This window comes from Rhinatrema bivittatum, chromosome 10, assembly GCF_901001135.1.
Source record: "Rhinatrema bivittatum chromosome 10, aRhiBiv1.1, whole genome shotgun sequence".
NCBI lineage: Eukaryota > Metazoa > Chordata > Amphibia > Gymnophiona > Rhinatrematidae > Rhinatrema > Rhinatrema bivittatum.
In genome coordinates this window covers 23469263-23490798 of record NC_042624.1, presented here as the reverse complement: position 1 = coordinate 23490798, position 21536 = coordinate 23469263, and the positions used below count along the sequence as shown (strand labels likewise).

The 21536-nt window shown below is 44.0% G+C and overlaps 1 protein-coding gene across 1 annotated transcript in view; it reads left to right on the top strand.

Annotated features, from left to right (window-relative positions):
* HMCN1 (hemicentin 1) overlaps positions 1-21536 on the top strand; it is a 688208-nt gene that overhangs the window by 245864 nt on the left and 420808 nt on the right. Inside the window, 2 exon segments of the mRNA XM_029617466.1 lie at positions 12175-12296; positions 20631-20906. Of these exon segments, the coding sequence (XP_029473326.1) occupies positions 12175-12296; positions 20631-20906 (398 nt within the window).

Genomic DNA, 21536 nt, shown 5'->3' with positions numbered 1-21536 from the left:
AAAATGACTCTGCATTAGAAAATTATACAAAATGTGCCAAAATCTCTTACCCATATGTATGAAAAAGGTCTAGCACAAATGTGAGTAAGTGGGGAAAACCTCATATAGTGCCTTCAATAGGGTGGCTACTGTCACTCCAAGCCCACTGATGCGGGTGTTGGATGTGTCATAATCCTTGGTTACCCCAGAGCATGTGATGCTTTACTAACTTGTGAAGCTATCGCTAAAGTCAGGTATAAATCCACCACTGTGGATGTACTGGGAGACAATGACTTGTTTTACCAGACTGCTGTGTTGTGCTCACTGCTATGGCGCCAAGATTATAGTTGAAAAGTCTTCATGCTGTGAGTGTATCAATCCTGACACTGCAATGTTTCGAAAATCAATTCTTCGTCAGGGAATCACTTGTAAGCATGCTGTCAGCACATAAATCTCGGCACAGCCATAAGTACTTAGTTTGTGGTGGTCAATATGTGTCTACGGTGAAAGCTCTTTGCGCGGTTACGGTCTAGATCTGCACATCTGGCTGTTTTGACATTGCTCTGGGGTAACCAATGATTATGACACATCCAACATGCGCATCAGTGGGGATGGAGTATCAGTAGCCTATTGAAGGCACTATATGAGGTTTTCCCCAGATGCTCTCATACAATCCTTACTCGCATTTGTGCTAGACCTTTTTCATACATATTGATATTTTTCAGTGTCTAGCATTTTTGGATTTTTTTTCTTGCGTATTTATACAACAAAATCTCTTACCTGCATAGTTTTTAAAAGCATTCAGCACAGAGCACAAAGTGGTGCAAGAAAAGATAGGATATATACTCAAAGGTCTGCAAAATCAGATGTATTGCAGCATTTCTACCTAAGGCTTTAAATCTGACCCAAAAGCTATCCTAGGTGGTGAGCCAAAGTCCTTCCTCTTAATTTAATAGCACGTCTCCCACTGTTCCAAACTTTGACGACATTTCTCATTTGCGGTGATCTCTTGCCACTGACACATTAGGGAAGTGAGTGAATAGTCAATTAATGCATGGCCTGGATCAATAAAGCAGGCAGGGCTTGGTCCATCTCCAGTTTAGTGGTAATGTTTAGTTTCTGTAAGTTAAAATAAATCTGGAGCTAAATTCATAAACTATGAACCCCACAACAGCTAAAACGTGCCAGATTCTGACAGGCCGATGCACTATGTGCGCTCAGGCTAGTGCACAGCTTAACCAGCGATTGGACGCACGTTCTGGATGCACTAGGCTAACACCCAATGCAATAAGGGGATTAATGTGTCCAACTAATAGCGCTTATCATATGTAAATGCCATGTAGATGAGGCTATTAGCAATTACCCTCGATGCAATAAATTGCTGTGCACCCGACATGCACTTTTTAACAGGACAGATTTAACACCAAAAAACACATTTTTCTGTGGTTCCTATTACTGAGGAGCATTAGGGGGTACCAGGAGCAGATCGTGGCACTGCCGCTTCTCTTTTTTTTTTTATTTTTATTTTTTGAATACTGTAACTCCCTGACACGGCCTCATCATCACCGTCACCCGCCCCGACCCCCGCTGCTTCCCTGACAGGCGAGCAGGAGAAAGATTAAGGGTCCGTGCACCCAGGGTCCGCCTCTCGCCTCCGTCTGTGGCTCTTGCCGTCATGCAGTGTGTCCAAAGTTGCAGATATTTAGTGCACAGGGTTTTTCATGTCCCAAGTCAAAATCACCAAAAAGGACTCGGGGGGAAATTGTGGGTTAAGTGATCGAAACAAAATATTAATAAAAGTGCATCACTAATAGATTTTACATAATCAATGCATAAAAGCAAACTATGAAATGAAATACTGGAGAACTATGAGCAAGGCAGTCTTGTTACACTTTGCAAGAAAAAAAATTGCATTATTATAAGTGAACAATTTACAAAAACGCTCCCGCGTCTGTGCCTTTTGCTCATTTATGAGGGTTAACACTTGCTTTATAAAAAGTGGCATTCACTTGCACCCTCTATCGCCTCACGGCCTTGAAGTATCATCGTCTTGCTAAGTTTAACCAAGTATGGGGCTCTTACATATCTTGGCGCCCTTTGAAGTTCACGCTATAATCATAGACTGACCTTTAAGTTTTATGTTTTAGGTTCAATCTTACTGTTCAACACTTTACTGCTAACGCACATGGAGTTTGGAGATATGGCTCTCTGGTTGCCCAGAGTTCTATTGATACTACATAGCATGCGTGGGGGGGGGGGGGGGGGGGAGGGAACATCTTGGAACTTTTTGGAGTTTTCTTATATTATGGTGTATCATATCCTGATGTTTCATAGAAAATATGCTGATCTGCTTGTATATGTTTTGCGTGTTATCACTTGTTAAGAACAGCAATAAAAACCATTAATGAAAAAAAAAAAAAAAAGTGGCATTCACGCCCAGATGTGGTTCACCATTTTTCTAAAAACAAACTATGACATCAGGCAGCATCACAATTTGTTCCCACGTGGGGAGTTCAGTTTGATATAAAAAATTAATATCTTTTTAGGAAGGCAGAAAGAGATGTGGGGAGCCGCTGCAAAATCTGCATCCAAAGTGCGCGTCCTTTTGTTTTTCAACGCACGCACAGCCACAGCTCCCCTGGGCGCCCGATGCTTTTTAACCCGGCAGCTCATTACAATATAGCGTCGCCTGGCCAGGAGAGGTGGACGTGCGAGCGTTAAACAGATGCCCGGTTTGGACGCACGTCCTTTTTTTTTTTTTTATGCACGCTTTATAGCATCGGCCTGAGAGTTACTTGGGGTTAATTCTGCAAAATGAAATTGTTAGTAATGAATCTGTGACTCTGTTTTCAATTATAGCAGAGACTAATTACATGGCTGCTTCCTGACATATCAAGTTTAGTGAGGTATAGATACCGAAATGATTAAGAAATTATGTGATGAGTGACCAGAAGATCCTTCAGTGGAGATGTTTGGTCAGAGTCTAAATTAATTTGGAGAAATGCCATTTCATCAACAAGAGAGAGGTTTCATTAAAATTAAAACTTAAAGTAATGTATGATGTCTTAAGTAACTGTTTTTGCAGGGCTATTAGTGTTAAGGCTTTAAACCCTTCAGGACGAGTTAATTGGCTCAGGGAGGATAAAGTCCAAAACTATTGGCAGTAGAGTTATTTATACGCGTAACTGGACGCGCGGCGATTTATGCTAATATTTTATAAACTGTGCGACACGAGCAGATCTGAATTATTCACGTATGTCTCAGTACACATTAAGATTTCCAATGTGAGTAAAGTGTGCTCTTTTTTACCTGTTTTATAAGCATATGTACATATATTCACATAGGAAAAAAATTATAATGTGCGCATAAAATCCTTATTTATATTTGAAACTGAGTTAGCAATGTAAACAGGAGGTAGAGACATCCTGCCTTCCGAAAAGTTAACTAAGAATCCACAACTCAATTCCAGCTGAGAATCCACACCCTAAGATGGTGGCAGGGGTTTATAAGCTGCTACAGCACAGCGTCTCCAGCTCCCTCTTGGGGGAGTCAAACCCGAATCTCTCTCTCATCCTCTCCAACAAGCTACTACATTCCTTCTGGGGCTCCTTTCAAATGTTTCACTCGTGTGCCTAGTTCTTTTGTCGTTTTTAAATTAATTTAGATGGAGTTTGTAACCGTGGCACAATAGCTAGTTTATCTGCGGCATAAATTCCTCCAAGATATAAGTGCAGTCTGTGGTAATGAGATTTATAGACCATTCTTCACAATTGCCCGCTCATTACTTAAGACATTTTACTTATAACTTTACACAGGGTGGTGGGGCAGCCCAGTATCCACTTCTGAGCTAAATTTGAAGGGTGTTAGCCCAAGATGATGACACATGCTTTCCTCTGCTGACCCAGCAAGCATCTGTTCCCAGGTGTGACCCACTAAAAAGAGGGTTGGTGCAGTATCTTTTATTTACTGTGCTCAAATGTACAATATGCACACTGTTTATAATGCAACATGGTTTTGGCTAATTCACAAGTAATTTTCATACGGCTGATGTCCTGGATGTTAGTAGTTAATAATATATCTGCCCTACATTTTTTGCACCAAGGCCAAGCTGGCGAATAATAATATAAGAACATGAGAAGAGCCTTGCTGGGGCAGACCAAGGTCTATCCTTAGTGGCCAGTCTGGGTTAAAATTACCCGTCAGATCCCAAATAATTTATCTCACTCCCAGGGATAAGTGCTGGCTTTCCCAGCTAATAACTGTTTTTATGGACTTTTCCTTCAGGAACTTCTCCAACCCTCCTTTGAACCCCACTATGTTACTTGCCTTGACCACGTCCTCTGGCAACAGTTTGCACAGCTTTATTGTGCACTGAGTGAAAAAGTACTTCCTATGATTTGTTTTAAACGTGCTGATTGCTAGTTATTAAGGTACAATAGGACACTATCTCAGATCCCATGACCATTCAATTTCCTGAGAACTCTCATGAGAGACTTTGTCAAATGCCTTTTCAAAATCCAAATACACTATATCAACTGGCTCACCTTTATCTGTATACTTATTTACAGTTTCAAAAAATACTAGTAAATTGGAAGGCAAGACTTCCTTTTGCAAAAATCATATTAACTGTTCCCCATTAAACCATGTTTATCTATGTGGTCGGTAATTTCCTTTTTTTTTTTTTGTTATAAACATTTTTATTGATTTTCAAGGCACGGTGTGTAATGAACATATTTAACACACAAAAGAAAACATTGCAATAACTCGTCCACCACGTGGACGCCATTACATAAACATGCTAATAGAACTATACAGCATTACAACTATGTGCCAGGAACAAACCCCAACCACCCCCCCCCCCCTTTATTCCCACAGGTCCCGGTTACTGAAATAAAATATCTTCCAGAGCTGAGTGCAATACAAGGTGGTAGGACAGAGAATAAATAGGAATAGGATACTCAGCGCCCTATCAATAAACAACACAAAATTCCTATAAATGACGGAGATCAAGGTGAAAAATACAGCAGGTCCAATCTGGTCACAGTGTGTCTGAGCTCAATGAGCCGAATCCCAAGGGGCAGGGAAAAGGCACCAGGCAGGGATAACTAGAAGCAATGCAACACTCCAGTATAGTAAAGCTAATCTGCTCACAAAATCATTCGAGTGTCTGGAGAACTTTATGGGAGAAGAGACCATGTATTCTGGTAAGACTGAAGGCGATTATGTCAGAGAGCGGTAAGATACTCAAGACGTTTGTGTTGCCGTAGCAAGGCAGTAACTGCTGCCAACGTTGGAATCCGAGGACTTTTCCAAAACTTAGCCAGCAGGAGGCGAGCAGCTGTCCATACTTGCTGGCAGAATCGTTGCTGGTCCTTGTTCAGTCCAGTGAGTAAACTATTAAGAAGCACTATTTTGGCAGTAAGCTGGATAGGCTGGGATAAGAGTGAGGATACCCAGCGCTGTAGGTCGAGCCAGAAGTCCGCTATTTTCGGACAAGTCCACCATATATGTAAGAACGAGCCCGCTAACCCACAGCCTCGCCAGCAAGTTGGTGAGTAGTGGCGATAGAGCATATGTATTCGTTCTGGTACCAGGTGCCATCTGTAAAGAAGTTTATATCCATTTTCCTGAATTCTGGCCGAAGTAGAACCACGGCCCACCCTGTCGAATATTTGTTCCCACTCTTGAGGCGACAGGAGCACTCCGAGGTCACATTCCCATTGACGTATATGAGACATCTTTGAACTAGGGGGAGTGTTTAAAAGACCGTATATTTTAGACGCCACTTTAGTCAGCTTGTCCGCTCCTTCACAATAATTCTCAAAGAGAGATCTTGTAGGCCGCAGGTCTTGTCGGCGCACGAGGTTGTGCAAAAAATGATGAATCTGGGCATACGGTAGGTAATCAGTAGTTGGAATTCCATATTGTAATCCTATCTGCGAAAAAGGCAAGATCTGTCCCCCTTGATAGACATGTCCGATAGTCAGGATGCCAGCTTGGGCCCAGGGGAGAAAAGATATGGTTTCGTGACCAGCCGGAAACTGCAATGTATGGTATAAAGATGATTGGTAATAATAAGAAAAGCTACCAACCAGTGCAGCTTTCCAGGATCTCCAGACCATCAATGTCGTGCGGGTGGTCCAGGGTATACAGACGGTGGGTCTCCACGTGTGGGTGGGTTGCCAAAATAAAGCGCTTATTGCCATAGAGCCCAGCATGGCTTGCTCCACTTGGGGCCACTGCTTGGGAGTCTCTCGTTTATGTAGGTCAACAATCGCTTTCAGCTGGGCCGCGGCATAGTACTGTGCAAAATTGGGAACTCCAAGGCCTCCAGACTTCTTGGACAGGTACAATGTTTGGCGTGCGACTCGAGGGGGTCTGCGTCTCCATATAAAGTCAAAAATTTTCTTTTGAAGTTTTTTCAGCATAGAGGAAGTCAGGTAGACTGGAAGAGTAGAAAACAAATAAAATAGACGAGGCAAAATGTTCATTTTAATGATAGCAATTCTACCCAACCAGGAAAAGGATTTTTGATGCCATCGCAGGAGATCTCGATCGATGGTCTTGAGGAGCGGCTCGTAGTTGAGATGGTAGAGGTCCTCTAATGAGGCATTGAGATACACACCTAGATACTTGAGGGCTTTCGTCGCCCATTTAAAGGGAAAGGTGCTCTTGATGATGGCTATGTCAGTGTTGCACAGGTTGATATTGAGGAGCTCGGACTTATCAAAGTTCACCCGGAATCCAGAGAAACCACTGAATGCTGCCATTTCCTGTCTCACCGCCTGCAGGGAGTGCACAGGATCAGCCAAAGTGAACATTACATCATCCGCGAAGAGGGATATGGTATACTGGGTACCGCACAGTTCTATGCCCTTGACCTCTGGGGAGAGGCGTATGCGGGTGGCAAAAGGCTCCAGAAAAAGTGCGAACAATAATGGAGAAAGGGGACACCCCTGTCTGGTTCCCCTCTCAATTGCGAAACTCGGGCCATACCGTCCATTGACCTTCACCAAAGCTGTGGGAGAGTCATACAGCCGATGTATCCACTGGAGAAAAGCGTCCCCAAAGTTCATAGCCTGTAATGCGTGAAATAAGAAAGGCCAATGGACTAGGTCAAAGGCCTTCTCCGCGTCCCCGCCAACAGGACCGCTGGAATATTTTCTCTCTTCGCCCACCAGATTAGATCCAAGATCTTCCGAACATTGTCCCCTGCCATGCGCTGGGGTATGAACCCCACTTGATCGGAATGAATAAGCCCAGGAAGGAATCTATTCAGTCGCTGTGCTAATATCCGCGCCAGGATCTTCAGATCTTGATTAATTAGTGAAATGGGCCTATACGACCCGCACATAGTAGGGTCACGGCCCGGTTTGGGGAGAATGGTAATGCCAGCCCTGTTAGCATGGATATGGAAAGAGCCTCCTTCTCGAATATAGTTGAAAAGTGCCACAAGATGGCCCGCCAGCTCATCGGACAATGCTCGATAATATTCACTGGAAAGGCCATCCAGTCCCGGAGATTTCCCGTTCGGTAGGTGTTTGATAACATCCCTTACTTCCGCTTCTGTGATCGGAGAATCTAACATTTCCTTCTGGACATCTGTAAGTGTTGGCAAAGGCAGATCAGCGAGATACTCCTGAATATCAGACAGCTTAATGGATTGGTCAGCACCATACAGATGAGCGTAGAAATCGACAAAGCTCTGCCGAATCTCCTCCGGATCCGTGGTTAATCGCCCCTCAGATGTCACTATCTTTGGTATCATGCTCTGTAACGTGCGTGTCTTCAGCTGCCTGGCCAGCAGTTTTCCAGCCTTGTCCCCGCCTTCGAAATAGCCTTGTTTAAGTTTCTCCAGATGGAAGGCTGTCCGATCCGCGTGTAAGTGCGCCAGTCGTTGTCGTGCGCAGAAAGTTTGGCGTAAACTTTGGCGGACAGAGTCAGCATATGCGACTTAGTCAGTTGCGCTATCTCCCCTTGCAGAGCTAGGCATTTAGCGTCCCTCTCTTTCTTAAGGGCTACTGCTTTTGCTATACAGACCCCACGGACGACGGCCTTCGAACATTCCCAGATCGTGCTAAAAGGGATGGCAGGGTCATTATTTATCGAAAAAAATTCACGCACCTGTGAGGCGAGGGCAGAACGAAAAGTTTCCGATCGGAGGATCGACGTGTTGAGCTTCCAGTAGGTCTGGCCCCCCAATGTAGCCCCATCTTTTAAGTCCAGTGTGACCGCTCCATGGTCGGACCATGTGATGGGAAGGATATCCGTGTCATGGACCTTAGGCAGGAGACATTGGTCCAGGAGAATAACATCTATTCTAGAGTACGTGCCGTGGGGATTAGAATAAAATGTGTAAGTCCGTTCTGTCGGGTGGTGATGTCTCCAGATGTCCGCCAATTTCCATTGCTTCATTAAAGCTTGAAGGGTAGCCCTAATTTTATGTCCAGATCGCAATGCCTGATGGCTGAGAGGGCGAGAGTTATCCATATCAGGTTGCAATGTGGCATTGAAGTCTCCACCGATGATCAAGAAGCCCTCTGCTACCGTTTTGAGCATGCCCTGAATCTGTTGCCAGAACGCTACTTGATCCTGCGAGGGTGCATATATAGATAACAGTGTGAAAAGGGTAGCTCCCAGTTTAAACTTAATAAGAACAAATCGCCCCAGGGGGTCTAGTCGTTGCTCCAGTAGTTCAAACGTAATGGCAGCTGAGATCAGGATTCCTGTGCCCGAATATCTAGCAAGGTTGCTGGCCGCCGCTAAGAACATCTGTGGAAAGCTTTTCGAGCGCAGGAGGTGTTCATGTCTCCTGCGCACATGAGTCTCTTGTATGAGGGCAAAAGAAACCTTGCGATCTGTTAGGTCTCGGAACAACATATCCCTTTTCTTTCTAGTGTTTAGCCCCTTGACATTAATTGAAAAAATTCGAATCATGATAGAATATCAGGAAAGCATGAAAAAACAGTTTAGTGCTCAAAACATGTAAGATGGACAGAGCATAAAAGACACCTCGTGACCAGAAAGGAACCCCTGCCAGTGCTGCAGACCTTTAGCGGGAGAAGAAAACCCCCTTTTAAACCCTGCTCTGAAGTATAATGACCGGGAAAAGGAACCCCAAAAGCAGAATCCGTGTACATTCTCCCCAGGATTCTGTCCTGTGGATGCGGTCCCATGAACCAAGAGGCTGCACACACCCCCCCTCCCCCCCCACTAGATTAGACCTACAATAAACAGATAACACATTCAGTAATTGTATATGTAATTGAAAAACTGCGTCATATAGCTAAACAAAACAGCAAAGAGAGAAAGCATACATCACCCCCTTTACATAGGATGTCTCGAATAGTGGAAGTCCAGAACAAAATTAAAGCTCAAAGTCAGCCTTGATCAGATAGCTGTTCACCAGTCGCCCCCGCGCGCACACGGGGCCTGCGTCTCGCCTTGCCCGCTTGCTGCCATCTTGGTCTCACTACGACTGAAGCGGGTTTCTGAGAGTGCGTTGGCTCCGGTAACTGTAAAACCAACCCCGCCTTTGCGAAAATTTTCACTGCCTCTTCAGTCGTTTGTAGCCGGTAGGTAGTCCCTTGATGCTGGAACGAAAGCGCGAACGGGAATTGCCACCGATACCGAACCTCCGCCTCCCTCAGCGCCTGTGTGACTGCCCGAAGATCGTATCTCTTTTTAAGCGTGCTTGGTGCCAGATCTTGATAAAATGCAATTTCTCCGCCTCTCCATGCCCAGCTGCGCTTTTTCCTGGCAATGAGCATTAATTTCTCTTTTTGTGCGAAGCGTTGAAAATTGATAATGAGGTCACGGGTACTGTTAGGTCTCCGCGGGCCTAGGGACCGATGCGCCCTCTCAATTTGGAGCTCCTCTGCGGCAGCGGATCCCGCGGTAGCCACCGCCCCGTCCTCTTGCAGGAGCAAGAAGTGGCAAATGTCCCGTGCCGTAGCAAAACAGTCCTCAAACTCCGGTGACTCCGGAATGCCTTTAATCCGTATATTCAACCGCCGATTGCGATTTTCCAAATCTTCGATTTTATCACGCAAGAAATTAATGTCCTGAGAGGCTTCCTTCGAGAGCGAGAGATCTTGTATCGCGATCGCATGGCCTTCTATAGTGGTGTCTAACTCGTCAACCCGCTGACCCAGGGCCCGCATCTCCTCCCTGTTCTCTGCGAAGGAATGGAGCAGCTCCTCTTTAGATCGCTTCATTTCAGTTCTAAGCTCAATAAACCACTCACGGATCATGGCTTTGGTGGGAAGCTCTGACTCCGCGGTTGATTTTTCGATGGGGTGCGGCGGGGAGAGGAGCGGGGCTTCCGGGTCCGATTCTTCTATACTGGCCGCCATGTTGTCCACGTGGGTAGATTCCAGGCCGGGCAGGTTATGCGCCGCTTTCGTGAAGGAAAACCGCTGCAGTTTGCCCAATTGTTCTTTGGTTGCCATCACGCCGCTGACTGGCGACTAGAGTACAAAATTAGGGGGTGATGAAAGCGCCTATGCAGTGTTATTTTCGCAAAATGAGGAGGGTGTCCAGGAGCTCCAAGCTCATGCAGCCATCTTAGTCCGCGGCGAAACCACGCCCCCCGGTAATTTCCTTTTTAAGAATAGATCCTATCATTTTGGCCAAAACTGATGTCAAGCTCATTGGTTTATAGTTTTGTGGATCACCCCTTGAGCCCTTTTTAAAAATTGACATCACATTGTCCACTCTTCAATCATCAGGTATCATAGCTGTTTTAAATGATAGGTTGCAAATCACCAGAAACAGATCTGCAATTTAATTTGAGTTTCTTCAGAACTTTAGGTGAAATGCCATCTGGTCCCGGTGATTTGTTGTTCTTTAGTTAGTCAATCTGATATTTTTTACATTCCCCAGTTTCACAGTGATTTTGTTTAGTTGCTATTATGTTTGGCAGTCCGTGGTCCTGCCATGTGGACTAGCACACTCACCTTCCTCTCCAGGGCTGGCCAAGGCCCTCCTCTTCTCGCCATGGCCAGCTGCCGCACTCAGCTGTGCCTCTGGTACCAGGCCCGACCACCCAGCGTGCACTGTGGCTTGGCTGGGCTTCTGCCATCCGATACAGGTGCTTCCTTCTCCTCAGTGGCACTGGGGGGAGGGGCATGCTCCTTCTGACATTGCTCATCCAGGGCCTTCCTAATATGCACGTGCACCAACTATCAGATTATTTAAAGGGCCAGTGGTGGGAAAATCCAAATGCTGGCGCTGATGACATCATGCCCTATTCTAGATATAAGGTGGTCCTGTTGACTATCCAGTGCCTTGGCAATACAATAGTAGGGCCCCTCCCCCGAAAAAAAACATTGCGGCCAAATACTGCAACACAGTGCTAACCCCCTGAAGTCAAACACAACCACTCCCCTGGCACTCCCGAAGTCAAACACAACAATCCCTGCCCCTCGGCCCCCCCCTACATCACTTGCTACTCCCACACCCTTCCCCCTCCAGAACAGCCCTACCTAAAACTGGATCCCTTGTTGCGGACAGACGCACCCTCACACCCAGCTCGGTCAGTGCCATTTTCCAAAATGGCACTGACCCGACTGTGCCCCAGGGTCAGGAGTTTGAAACACTGAATCCAGTGGTGCACAGCATTAGGAGTTGAATGGTTTACAATCTTGGTTTCAGAGAAATTGGAAAAGAAACAGAGCTAAGTTTTCATTTTTTCATCATTTTGACATTAGTTAAGGGTGCAGATTGAAGCATTATACTGGACCAGCAAATGAATGCAGCTCATTGTGTGGCAAGAGACAGGTTACTGGAATTATGAGCACTGTTTGCCTGATGCTGTGATCCTGAGATTGTTTGTCAAAAATTAAAGTGAGTGGTACAAATTGTCATGTTTCTTCTGATCAGTTTTAGATCAGCCATGCATGGCACAATACTGGATCTTATGCACGTAAATACCTTTTTAAAATTAAAATTACCCCCTTACTGGCTACATTTAGCCAGGGAATCCAGACAAACTAAATCTGGCCGGTCCGATTTTTGACTGTAGACTTAGACAGCTATTGAACTGAAAACCTAGTCAGTTAGGTTCAGCCGTACAACCTGTTGTCTTACTCACTCAGCTGGCCTTTCAATATTGGCCTCATTATGAACGCAGAATATTATCTTTCACTTTTAATGTTCTGTTTCATCAGTTTTGGGTGTGTGTTCATCTTTCAGAGAGTCGAGCAGCGTGAACTGGGACATTGCCAAAGTCTCCTTGTCTGATGAAGGTTACTACGAGTGCATTGCCATCAGCAAAGCAGGAACTGGACGTGCTCAGACATTTTTCGACGTATCAGGTGTGTGTCATTTAATTAAAGCAACAGTGAGGGCCCCTTACTCACTGCAGAATTTAAAATTGCAATGTGAATAAATAGCGCATGGATAATAAAAGTATTTTGCCAAGTTTAATTTAGGGAAGTTAAAGAAATCCCTACATAATAATAATTGTTTGTTCCTTTCTAGATTCTTTGCAATTTGTGATAACTTTTATTTTCTCAGCATGAGAATTCACCAAAATTAACAACATCAGATGAAATATTCTATGGAGTTTTAAGCTGCCATGACCATTGTTTTTTGGAAAGGATAGTTCTTATGTTGATTCAGTGAAAAGTCTATTTTCTCCAGGATCAAGACCATTACTAGAACACTTGGGGGCAGATTTTCAAAGGAGTACGCGCGTAAGATACACACGGAACCCCCGAAAACCTGCCCCAAGCTCCCCCTGCGTGCACCGAGCCTATCTTACATAGGCTCGGCGGCGTGCGCAAGCCCCGGGACGCACATGTGTCCCGGGGCTTCGAATAAGGGGCTGGCCGGGGGCATGGCGGCGGGCTGGGGGCGTATCCGGGGGTGTGGCGGTGGTCTGTGGGTGGGGCCGGAGGTATGGCGGCGGTCCGGGGGCGGGGCTGAGTGCTCCGGCACCGCGGCCTGTGCCAGGGCAGGGAGCCGGCGGCGCGCGTAAGTTATGCCTGCCAGAGGCGGGGGGGGGGGGGGGGATTTAGTTAGGACTGGGGGAGTGGATTAGATAGGGGAAGGGAGGGAAAGGTGGGGGGGGGGAACCAAAAAAAAAGTTCCCTCCAAGGCCACTCCGATTTCGGCGGGAACGGAGGAAGGCTGCTCGGCTTGGCGTGCGCAGGTTGCACAATTGTGCACCCCCCCTGCGTGCGCCGACCCTGGATTTTATAACATGCGCACGGCAGCGCGTGCGCATGTTATAAAATCGGGCGCAGATTTGTTCGCGCCGGGTTGCGCGAACAAATCTGCGCCCTCGCATAAGTTTAAAGATTTGCCCCTTGATGTCTATGGCAGAAACGTCTGGCAAACCAGATTGCCGGGGGGCTCCAGTTTTCAGGACAGGCCGATCCAGTCCTGGTTCTATAGGCACTGCTTGCATGGACTTGTAAACTGCTCTTCTTAGGGATCTACAAGTCCCTGCAGGCAGTGGTGCAGAACCAGGAATTATTCAACTTGACTGGAAATAACGGAGCCATTTGGCCACCCCCAGCTTCTTCTGGTGTAGGTAGAATTTCTGAAATATTGGACGGGGGAGCACCAAGTTTTAATTGGATCTGGAGATGACTGTAATCAACCAGATTACCTATTTATATGCAGCCAATCCTTCTTCGTTTAAAGTATAATTTGTTCAGTTCTCACAGTTGGCTTTATGTATTATGACTAAAATTAGGAATGATAATCACAACAGAGAGTCTTCTCTGTCCCCTATACTCACATCACAAACAAATAGGGGACCATATTAAACATCCTATTGTTTTATTCACATATATCCTTTTTATTCAACCGTTTATACATGTAATATTAAACCATTCCTTTTTACAATGCATTAAAACATATCATAAAGGCATCTCGTTTAAGGACACATACAGCATATATGATCTTACACATTAACGAAACATCTTAATGCCCATGTCCATTATCAATCCCCCCAAAACATTCCACACATACTCATCACTCATACTTCTCACTCATACTACACTAATCCCAATAATAATAACCCCTTTACCACATTGATCTCACACATATTTTGATGAACAGATTTTTTCCCATTTTTTAAAAACCTCTTAAGAGCTTATTTTTGTGCGATAGGGGTGGGAAGGAAGAGTATATTAGCTGAAGAGCAGTGTGTTATCCACTGTCCATACTCAGTACCAGTGTGACTACTCTACATTTTCAGGCTCTCGCCTTGGCAGAGGATGGGCTCAGAACCTCTCTGATACAGACAACTTTCGGGTTTCTTTAATATATATCTAATATATCTCATCCTCGCCAATCCTTATCTCCAATTACACCATGATTAACCATCTCCATTATTGTTTACATGTTTGAATTAATAACCTGTCCTTTCTCTTCTTTCTCTGCCAAGTTCCAATCTCCCTGTTATATGTAACTGCATTTTCCGCACCACTGTTTTTAGTTTATGTTTATGATGCACCCCTGTTCTATGTGAACCAGCATGATGGGACTGCGTTCTCGAATGCCGGTATATAAAAACCCAAAATAAATAAAAAAAAAAATAAAAAGAGTGGAGAAAAGCTAGATTGGGCTTATCCTGGCTGCACCTTTGTCAGCTCTCACTGCCTCTTACAACTCCTTTGTGAATTGTGATTTTTTTTAAAGTATGCCTCACCAGTTGGTGTGTTGGAGCACGACCAGCTGACATAAATTACTGATTATCTATCCATTTGTTGTTTTGTCATCTGCTATGATTCAGAATGAAAGACTCTGGATTTGCATCAACATTTTTCAGCCTTAGGAAAACAAACAGTGATGTTTCTAATATTTATTTTTTCAAACATTGCTGAAATAGAGACACAGCAAATACTTTAAATGAATTTTGGTTGACATCTTAAATAAATAGCCTTGGGTTGCCAAAAGCAAGTCTTGCAGACTGCATGTTTTTAATGTTTGTAGATCTTATTTTGAACTACGAAGTTCTGTTTGTGCTTGCTCTAGAGGGGTGATGTGCATTATTTTCCACAGTTGTACATTGAAGCGAAGGAACCACAGAGTTTCACGGGTAGCTTTTTCTGCTTGAATGATATCAGTGTATCGGCTTCTTCCTGTATTTATTTTATTTAAAAAGTCATTCTCATCACTCTCGTCTGTAGCTGAATATGGTAACCTCCATCTATCTATTTCCTAGAGAAAAAATTGATATGAACTGAAATTAATAGTGTTTTAAAAGCAGGACATAATATGTAATAGTGCATTGAGGTGATTTAATACATACATAAATCTGAATATCAATATGGTATCACACACTGATTCAGAGGGAACAGGAAAGTCAACACGTGAAAAAAACCCTCTGTAAGTGAAATACCAGGAGTCTCCTAAAAGATCTTCATAAAAGGCACTACCATCTTATAGGACAAGATCCTTCATTGCCTTCTCATTAATCATAGGTCTAGTTCATACCATGAAATTATATAGTCTTAATTATATATATTTGGATATTTTTTTGTAAATAAAACAAAGTACTTAGCTTGTCGAGTCGTCTTAAAAAGCTGTTAGGTAGCAATGGCGACATGACAAACAGAAACCCCAAAACAGTCTGTGTTTCAAATTGAGATTCTGCATCAGGGGGTGTACACTGTGATCATTGATAATCCATGGTCTCACCAGTCCGTTGCTGAGTTCTTAAATACCTTCTTCAGTTGGTGTCTCTGCAAAAATGGTGAAACATAGACCATGTTGGGGTTTCTGTGTATTTTATGGTCCAAGGACTGTGTGAATTATTTTGAATGGGCTAGCTTGTAACATAATAAATAGAGCAAGGGAAACCTTGATCAGTTAGAAATGCATTGAAACAGTACAGGTTTTCCCTGCAGCCTCATTCTTCAAGGGCTAATATTCACCTATCTACCATAGATGCATTGGAGAAGGTACAGAGAAGAGTGACCAAAAGGGAATGGAATGATTCCCCTATGAAGAAAGGCTAAAGAGGTTAGGGTTGCCGTCATTTCTATGTTTCTATGTCTCTATAAAGACCACTTCTATTATGGACCCCCATGATAGATGTCCATGAGTGTTGCAAGTGTGCGACCATGAGGCAGAAAAGACGCCAGTTCCAATTAGAACTTATGGGTAAACACTTTGGGGACTGGAAGACCAATTCATTGGCATCGGTATTGGAGGCATCGACATCGAAGGTCCTTGAAGCTGTACCGATAGAAGGAGCATCAGGGGGACCATCGCTCCCATGATGCCGTTGGCCAGTGGCGTGGCGAGGGGTGGGCGGCCGCCCCGGGCGCTGGGTCTAAGGGGGCGCCAAAAAGCTATTTAAATAAAAAAAGAAATTAGTATTTTAAGCCCAGATGTGTAAGTGTTGTTGAATACTGGCAGATCGTCTTTTTTTTTGTTTTGTTTTGTTTTGTTATGAGAGATTTATAGTAATGGTAATTCAATTTACTTAGGGGCGCCTGTGCTCTAGCCCACGCCCAATCCATGTTCCACTTAGCAAGCATGAAACTTAGGAAAACGAGGGGTAGGAGCAGCCCTGACCCTATTTCAGGTTGCAGGGTGGTCGGTAGAAAAATCGGTTTTCTGTTACTTAAGCCTCAGCCGACCCAAAACCAGGGATCCATCGCACCCGGTCCACCAGTTTTACGAAGGAATATAAAAAGGAGAGCGGATCGGTTCCCTAAATCAGGCATCGCATACTAGAAGGCGGACCAGAGCGGCATTTCTGGCGGTTCAAGGCTGATGATGAGTGTGGGTTGAAGGATGGAGCCTGCCGCAAGCAAGCTTCCATTATCTTAGCTGTATAGCTTTTGTTTCTGTACAGCTGCTAAGCGATGACCTGATTAGCGCGTTAAGGGCAGAGTTGGATGTTATGGTGAGCCCCACCCTGCCCTCCAGGGGTGCAGGATGAACCAACGTGACGAGAAGCCGCCCACAAGGTGCAGCCCTCTCTAGGCTGCAGTCTACTTTTTTCCTAGCACCGAGGGTCGCAGCCTTTTCTTCTGTTTTCATGTATGCAGAGAGCTATCCCCCTCAACCCTCATCGCGCTTGGTTTTGGTTTGTTTCATACACTTTGCAACTTTTAATTCTCTAGTACCGCAAACAGGAAAGCGCTTTTAGCCTCCGGCTTCTCCACTCCCTATCCTCCCCTGTGGCGTGTGCTTCAGCGCTCTCCCGCACAAAATCTTGTGCATGCGGCGTCAGCTCCCCTTCCCCATTCTCACCCTTCAGGCTCCCGCACGTGATCCTCTAGCACCAGGCAGGCAAGGGAGATACAGCTCCAGGCGTCAACGTCGCCCGGGTCCTCAATTGAGCCGCGCGCGTGCTGCCTGACATGGCGGCGCTGTGGCAGTGCGGATAAAGTAGGTAAGACTGTAGCGGGTGTTCGCTCCATGGAAATCATTGATGGAGGGAGGGGGGGCGCCGAAGAAGTCTCTTGCCCCGGGCGCCAAATTGTCTAGCTACGCCACTGCCGTTGGCTGTTGGGGAACCTGGAGACAGGCCATCATCTGACTCTTCCCGATAGAAGTATTTCCTACCATTGTGTTCCGAGCATTAAAATTGTTGCATAGTAAATGATGGCAGATAAGCCCCAAAAGACCAATCTAGTCTGCTCAGCAGAGATTTTATGCTCATTTTCCCAAAGTAGATCAAATTCTCACATGGAACTCACTCCCAGTCATATTGTGTCCTCTGTACCGGTTACCTCCTGCCTTCCAGGAAGTAGCATATTGCGGCCATGTCATGTCTGCCTTGGGTTGCAACTGTTAAATTTGGCGATTATACCTAAGCCTTTCAGCTTCCTTACCATGAACAGGAAATACCTCTGAAAATGCTACTGTCCTTGCCTATTCCCTGAAAACTGAAAATCTCCGTGACTTCATTTATTGCCAGGGCATTAGTACCCAAATACTGGACTATAAGATCAGTATCAGAATTCTGTTCTTTCGCTATAGTACAAAGACTTTGGTCTGTGTTCCTGCAAGCTGAGGATCCTGATAGGCATTTGACACTTTTTCCTCCAACTTAATGCCTTTAATAATGGAGTCCCCCAAGAGAAGGATTTTTTTAATTTTTAGATATTTTAGCAGTGCTTTTGAGTTTCTGTGAATAGTGGGTGTCTTTTTTTTTTAACAACTCATCTACTACTTGAGATGCATGTTATAGAGTAGTATTTATTTATTTAAAAGCTTTTATAGACCAGTATTTGTGGGAACATCATATCGGTTTACATGGAGCTTAAAAAGTAGTACATTAAACTGTTTCTAATGCTGGGAAGGCAATTTGGGTGGGTATGATGTCTGTGTTTCATGGGTCTTGTCCTACCAGAGTCCACTGTGACCCACCTATTTCTGGTTTTTTTCGGCTTCTTTGCAGAAGTGGAAGAAGATTTTCTGGATGTTCTTATTAATGGAGCTTTCCTTAATTTAACCCAATTCCTCTCTGTCATCCAACTCCTTTTTTTTTTTTTTTACTGCAGAAACTGTAGACAGGTGGTACAAGCTCTAATTTCCAGCTGATCTGCCTCTGGAGCAGAGATCCACAGTTATTGCACTGAAAAGGAGTCGTCATGTCAGTTTGCCTCTGTGGAACACCTGCATATTTATTGTTAAGAATCTTAATCACTTAACTAATCATTTAATTTAAATGTCCATCAGAGCTTGTATGGCTATTTAAGAAAGGCAGGCACAGGGATGGGTGGGCAAGAGATAGGATGGGAGGAATTATTGTCCAGACAGTAGAAACACATGAAAACTAGCATTGGATTTATTCCCTTTCACAAGAGCGAGCACTCAGCTGCAGTAGGCACACACACTGGACTCCAGCTGCTAATCACACTAGGTTGTTGCGCTCAAAGGCCTGATTTTAAAAAGCATTTACACGCTTAAAATTGGGTTTTACATGTGTAAATGCACTTTAGCCGTGTAAGTGGGCTTTTGAAAATTGCTACAATATATGCCATTGATTTGAGGCCGTACCATGGAGCGATACAGAGGCATTTTGATATTTTCTGTTTTATTCTCCAGTCCCTTCCTAATAATCCCCAGCATTCTATTTGCTTTCTTGGCTGCTGCTGCACACTGAGCAGAAGATTTCAAAGTATTATCAAGGATGACACCTAAATCCTTTACCAGAATGGAGACTCCTAATGTGGAACCTTGGATTGTGTAGCTAAATTTGGGTTACTCTTCCCTAAGTGCATCACTTTGCACTTGTCTACATTACATTTCATTTGCCATTTGTATGCTCAATCTCCCAGTTTTGCAAGGTCCTCTTGCAATTTCTCACAATCCTCTTGTGATTTAACAACTTTGAATAATGTTGTGTCATTGGCAAATTTGATCACCTCACTCGTTGTTCCCATCGCAGGTCATTTATAAATATGTCTTCCTATTTTCATTTCTTGTCTGCCTACCAGTCTCACTCTCTTTACTGCCAATCATACAGGATTCTCCATGAGCCATGGTCGTAATTTGTCTGTTGATTTAATAGATGTCAATAATCAAATTGGAATCAAAGCTGTTGTTCTAACATAACTTTACTGATAATGGGGCATAGACAGAAATTATGACATTCTCTACAAACGTCTTTCAGGTGATATCCACAAAAAAACTAGTCCTCTATGTAAGTAAATAAATCTATGGTTTTCAGATTCCTCAAAACCCTCCTCAGGGTCCCTTCCCAATTTTGGGTTAGAATTGTGAAACATCCTTGGGTTTGTTTAACTGGAATTAGTGTCCTCCCAATTTATTCCTATGTCAAATAGCTTGGATCTGTTTGTTGGATGACCAGTTCTCCACTTCTCTTGCTTGGTTGTATTAGATGGGTAATGGGTAACACCGGATTGGTACCTCAGATTCTTTTCTCTCTTCCCTCAACTACTTACACTGTAAAATTGATAAGTATCCTTGTCTCCTTCCACTGATTCTGCTGGGCTGGCACTGACTCTGTCTGGCTGAGAGAACCAGATGAAAAAAATAACACAAAGTTCCAGAAACGAGTTGGAAGGAATGGTGGGAAAATTCCTTTCAAAATAAAGTCCAAAACATGGAACAATCTTCTCTCTCCTCAAAAGGGTAAAATAACTCAGTCTCTCATGGCTTCAACTTTCCTTGCCCCAAAAGACGGGGGCTTGGGAGCTTCTAGGGGAAACAGGAACTGAAAAAAAGAAAGCACTCCTCGCCCTCTGACTTTAAAAAAATAAAAAAATAAAAAAATAAAAAAATCCATAGCTCTGCTAGGGCTCTGTGTCCGAGGCAGGAAGTAAGTATTGGGGGTATATTTCTCTCTTCTTTCAGTGTATATCCTTTCTTACAAAGCCACACTCTAGTAGGGATCCCATTGAGGCCCTACGTTTGGAATATGTGGATTGAAAAAAATAATGGTCCTGTCGGAATCCCCAGGTCTCCCCTGACATGCGCTGAAAATTCAATGGTGTAGATAGTCCACCATATAGGAAAGACATTAGCTGGGCACGCACACACCTTCCTTTTCAAAAAGTAGGATAAATATGGGCTAAAAGGATGCTTCATTTGTCATACTTGCCATATGTACGAAAAATAGGTTATAGAGACAAAAGGGAGAAGCCATTTGCACATCTGGTCTAAGCCTTCTTTGAAATATCTTCTGCTTATCCTTTCCTCTCCTTCAGAACCACCACCTGTTATCCAGAGTCCTAACAACGTCACCATGACTCTAGGAGAACAGGCCATCCTGACCTGTCTTACATCGAGCACAGTGCAGTACAATCTCACCTGGAAAAGGAATAACATGGACCAGAAATATGTGGAGCCCTTCCGGATAAAGGTGATGAGCAATCTGTCGCTGGAAATCAAAAGTGTAAAGCTCACAGATGATGGAGAGTACAACTGTATTGCATCCAATGAGGGTGGAACCACCATTTCTTCTGTGTTCCTCACAGTGCAAGGTACTGTAGAAAGCGAGATATGCTGGTTTACTATACTGTGTATTTATTTTTCTGGTCTAGTGCATTGGATACACACGTCAAGTGCAGTGCTTAATTTATTTGTACGCTTGTACTAACTGCATTGGATTACAAAGAGAATTATATCTACACTGCAATTATTATGCAGATATACTAAGGCATTAGAGGTAATTTTCAAAAGGATTTATATGCATTTAGGCATTTAAATGGGTTATTGAAAATTGCTAGTTTTACATGAATAACTTCTTTGAAAAATCACTCCAGTGTGTAACTTATAGACAGCATTACAGCATGAGCTCTACTGGATACTACAACAAATGCATTGCCCGTTTAGTTGAAAATCAACAGAAGAGACAAATGGTTGCTAGCAGGTTAGTAGTGAATTGCACAATAGTTGTTATGTTTAACAGAGAGGTGGTGGTGTCTTACCCAGTGCCATTTTTCTAAATTAATATTTAATGTATACATAATTATAGCGTTATACCATTCTATCCTCCGAACTACAAAATTTCCAAACTACTCTCAGTGCAAAAGATTATCAACTGATTTCTAATCAGTTTGTTTCCCAATGAGTTGCCAACATGTTGACATAATCTGCTGTCAACACTTTAA